Source organism: Oncorhynchus masou, chromosome 3, assembly GCF_036934945.1.
Source record: "Oncorhynchus masou masou isolate Uvic2021 chromosome 3, UVic_Omas_1.1, whole genome shotgun sequence".
In the NCBI taxonomy this organism is placed as follows: domain Eukaryota; kingdom Metazoa; phylum Chordata; class Actinopteri; order Salmoniformes; family Salmonidae; genus Oncorhynchus; species Oncorhynchus masou.
Window position 1 is genome coordinate 13,942,640 of NC_088214.1, and position 4,983 is coordinate 13,947,622.

General features: G+C 43.1%; 1 protein-coding gene across 1 annotated transcript; it reads left to right on the forward strand.

Annotated features, from left to right (window-relative positions):
* The first annotated feature begins 2,491 nt into the window (after positions 1 to 2,491).
* Positions 2,492 to 4,783, forward strand: LOC135507745 (relaxin-3 receptor 1-like). The gene is made up of 3 exons (XM_064927362.1): positions 2,492 to 2,734; positions 3,625 to 4,065; positions 4,193 to 4,783. The coding sequence occupies exons 1-3, from the start codon at positions 2,543 to 2,545 to the stop codon at positions 4,781 to 4,783; spliced, it is 1,224 nt and encodes a 407-aa protein (XP_064783434.1). The 5' UTR covers positions 2,492 to 2,542.
* The last annotated feature ends 200 nt before the right edge of the window (positions 4,784 to 4,983 follow it).

Sequence of the window (4,983 nt, forward strand, 5' to 3'; positions counted from 1 at the left end):
CCGAGAGATTGAAAAACAGTTTATATCTCAAGGCCATCAGACTGCTAAACAGCAATTACTAACTCAGTGATGCTGCCTACATTGAAACACAATCACTGGACACTTTAATAAGTGGATCACTAGTCACTTTAATCACTGCCACTTTAAATAATGCCACTTTAATAATGTTAACATATCTTACATGACTCATATCACATGTATATACTCTATGCCGCTTGGCCATCGCTCATCCATATACTTATATGTACATATTCTCATTCACCCCCTTAGATTTGTGTGTATTGGGTAGTTGTTGGGGAATTGTTAGATTACTTGTTAGATTTGTGTGTGTATTAGGTAGTTGTTGGGGAATTGTTAGATTACTTGTTAGATATTACTGCACTGTCAGAACTAGAAGCACAAGCATTTCGCAACACTTGTATTAACATCTGCTAACCATGTGTGTGTGTATATGTGATTGTTTAAATGGAGGGAAAAAAGAAACGTCCCAAATAATATGAATTGCCCTGAGGCCAGGTTGCTGAACCCCAATATATGGTGTTATGTATTATAGAGATCCGTAATATAGAGATTTGCTGAATAATGTGGTTACTGAACAATGGCAGCAGATATTCATTTAGGTACTTCCTTTTTTTGGACATACTTCACTTACTGTACTTTGATATAACTTGTTATTTAAGTTTCATTGATGTGTCTGAGCTCAATACAAATGATAATTTATAAATCTTCCCCTTGCACTGCTTCAGTCTGTACTAGGCAGAATAGGGATATGATTGTTTTCCATGTAGTCCTTCCATGTAGTAAACTGGGTTCACATTGGATGAATCAACATTGTTTCCACATCATTTCAATTAAATTACATTGAACCAATGTGGAATAGATGTTGACTAGACATCTGTACCCAGTGGGCTCGGGATCCTGCTGGTGGTAACGAGGGTCTTTGCCTCTCTCTCTGCTGCTGCAGGGATACTATAATCTTCTGATTGATGTTTTTCTCTAGGTTTAATCCAGCAGTGAACACAGAGCTGCAATAGATGTTTGTTTTGGTAACACTTTAAATGACCTCATCTGTATATGACAAATAGTGAATATTCATAAGGACTTTTAGCGCCCCATAGGCCTACTATGTTATTAAGAATCAGTAGCACTCAGAAAAATCTATGTCCGGAACACACTCCAAGATAAAAGAAAACCAGTCACAATGAGTCTGGGATGTTGTGGTGATGATTGCCCCTCAAACACAGAGTTGAGGAGCAGAGGTACTACCCCACCAAAGTCCCCAAGTACAACAGAACAATCACATCCCACAGGGAGTGGGCTCACTCACAATTTTGCTTAAGAACACAGCAATGAATAAAGAATGGTACCAACACATCCTCCGAGAGCAAACTCTCCCCCATCCAGGAACAGTTTGGTGATGAACAATGCCTTTTCCAGCATGATGGAGCACCTTGCCATAAGGCAAAAGTGATAACTAAGTGGCTCGGGGAACAACACATCGATATTTTGGGTCCATGGCCAGGAAACTCCCCAGACCTTAATCCCATTGAGAATGTGTGGTCAATCCTCAAGAGGCGGGTGGACAAACAAAAACCCACATATTCTGACAAACTCCAAGCATCGATTATGCAAGAATGGGCTGCCATCAGTCAGGATGTGGCCCAGAAGTTAATTGACAGCATGCCAGGGCAGATTGCAGAGGTCTTGAAAAGAAGGGTCAAGACGGCAAATATTGACAATATGCATCAACTTCATGTAATTGTCAATAAAAGCCTTTGACAATTATGAAATGCTTGTAATTATTCTTCAGGATTCCATAGTAATATCACATGTGACAAAAATATCTAAAGACACTGAAGCAGCAAACTTTGTGAAAATTAATATTTGTGTCATTCTCAAATATTTTGGCCACGACTGTATTGTTAACCTCTATTATGGACCAGTATCGCTGGACACAATTCGTAACATATTGTATGTTTAGCAAATAGGCAACATTTAATACTAATTGTAATTCGGAACATAGCATACTAAATGGGTGATGGATATCCACAAATGAATACATACCATACGAAACATAACATATTATACTACTTGTAGTGCCTCGGCCTTATGTACAGAATAATACGAAATGCTTTGAGAGCAGGTTGCAGCCCTCCACATTCTCACCCCAACTCTCCCCCCATTTTATGCACGTAATGGAGTGATAGCAACCGCACAAGGCGAATTCTCGGAGACTTTACCCGCGCATGGCATCTCAATCCGTATAAAAAGCGCAGACTCGACTAGTGATGCAACTCTTTCAGAAACAAGTCGGACTTGAACAAGTACATTCAAATGAAACGAAAAAAAAACGGTGAATATTTACTAAAAATGACTGTTTCCTAAAACACAAAATGTGTATTCTTACAAAAACTGTGCGGTTGGAATTTGGATATGTTGAGTCTACTCTTAACTCGAAATGTTTGTACCATTACTTCACACTTTGGGTGATGTGAGACCCTGTTTTCATGCGGAGTGTTCTGCTGGATGATAGAGAAGAACCATGCATCAGAGTAACAGCAGTTTGCTCCACCTGGGTCTGAGTGGGCGTGTAGGGGGTCAGGAGGACGTGGAGAGCCCAGAGCAGGCTAATCTGTCCGGAGAATCGCTCCACAACCTCTCGCTGGACTGCTGGCTCCATCTCCTCTCCAGAGACTCTGCTCCGGAGCTGTATGGGGACAGCGCGAACATGACGGTGGGTGTTCTGAATACCCTCCAAAAGTCCTAACCATTAGGGTGACAAACGCAAAACTAATTTCATCCTACTTCATAGTAGCCCTGCAAGCCCATAGAGGAGTGATACTCAGGGATCTGCAACTCTGGACCTTGAGAGCTACTACTGGTTGTGCAGGCTTTTGTTCCAGACTAGCACTAACTAATCTTTTGCAAGAAGTCTGACCAAGACACATTATTTTACCTCATTGGCATGGGGAAATGGTGTACCCCCACCGAACTGAGGAGTGTAGCTCAGCATGTTAGTTGTTTTCAGTGACTTATTTGTTGTTGTAATATCGCGAATGGACATGTCTGTTTCCCCATTAAAGATGCACTCTGCATAAATTGCTACATTTCCTGGTTGCTAAAATTCGAATAGTTCGCTTAATAAGTTTTGTTTGTGATAAAACACGCAAGTATAGTGTAGAGAATCGATGTACCAGCTAAACCTCTGTGAAATACATTTTTCATAACCACAAATATTGTATTTAGATTGAAGCTGGTGTACAAAACTGAATATAAAATATGCAAAAACGAAATTTAAGAACTGGAAGCATATAAATAGCCCACCTACAACAGATCTAACGCTTCTTAGACTTGCTTTCAATGAGAATGACAGATTGAACTCACGTATCTATTTTAATTTAGCGGGGTCACCCAAAAAGTTACATATTTTAAGTTTAAAGATCCCAGCTTTAAAGTCCTAAAGGTAGATTATCTTGATATAAAATATATTTTTGTTGTTGTGGGTTAGGATAAATCAATTTAAGATTAACTGTATTATTTTTCTTTTTGATTATTATTAATTAATGACAGTACCAAACCATTATGTATCAGAATTTGACTCTTGACTGTGTTTCCTTCTTCCAGATGCGAGTGGTCATTTCTCTGGTCTACCTGGTGGTGTGTGCTCTTGGGCTGGTGGGAAACCTCCTGGCGCTGTTCCTTCTCCACTCCCGCCACCAGTTGCACCACTCGTCTATTGACTTCTTTGTGAGGAGCCTGGCCGTGACTGACCTCCAGTTCGTCCTCACCCTGCCCTTCTGGGCTGTGGACACTGCCCTGGACTTCCGCTGGCCCTTCGGCAGGGTCATGTGTAAGATTGTCAGCTCTGTGACCACCATGAACATGTACGCTAGCGTCTTCTTCTTGACGGCCATGAGCGTGGCTCGCTACTGCTCCCTCGCCTCCTCACTGAGGATAAGCAGCCCCAAAATGGCTGCGGCTCGTGCCAAGTGGGCCAGTTTTGCCATCTGGGTGGTGTCACTGGCGGTCACGATGCCCCACGCCATCTACTCCACCACAGTCCAGGTTTGTTTGACTGATTTTATTTGCCAATTTAAAAATGCATGTAAGGCTGTTTGTGTGTACATCGAAACAAAACACATTAATTGATGTCAAACACTTAATTCCATTGTGGTGTTTTTGATGTTTCTAGGTGTCTGCGGATGATGAGCTGTGTCTCGTCCGGTTTTCTGGATCTGCCTCGAGTCACTGGGACTCTCAGGTTCTACTGGGCCTCTACCAGACACAGAAGGTACTGCTGGGATTTGTGGTTCCCTTGGTAGTGATCAGCGTGTGTTACCTCCTCCTGAGCCGGCGAGTCAGTGGCGTAGTTGGCAGCGTTGGGGTCATGGAGAGTTCAGAGGGGTCCCATCAACGGCGCCGCTCCAAAGTGACCCGCTTGGTGACCATCTTGGTGCTCTCCTTCTTCCTCTGCTGGCTGCCCAACCAGGCTCTGACACTGTGGGGAGTGCTGATAAAATTTGACCTAGTGCCCTTTAGTAAGGCCTTCTACAATGCCCAGGCCTATGCTTTCCCTCTGACTGTTTGCTTGGCTCACACCAACAGCTGCCTGAACCCCGTGCTGTACTGCCTGATGCGACAGGAATACAGGGCCGGACTCAAGGAGCTGCTGCTCCGAGTCTCGCTGTCCATCAGGAACTTTCTCACCCTGGCTCTGAGGGGGAAGAGAGTGGAGGAGGTACCGCCTAGCATGGTGGTTACACACAGGGATGTCAACGTGTGACATTTACAAGTTTCTCATAGTGGAGGCTGCTGTACAGGTCAGGAACAGTCAAGTTGGAAAGTAGCCTACATGAGTAATTGATTAAATGTTTTCAGCTCGAGACCCAAATGAGAAATATACCGTCCTCCGGCGACTCAAATTAAGAAGAAACCGTGTGTGAATATAGATGTATTCTCTTAACTAGCGACCCACATGCCCAG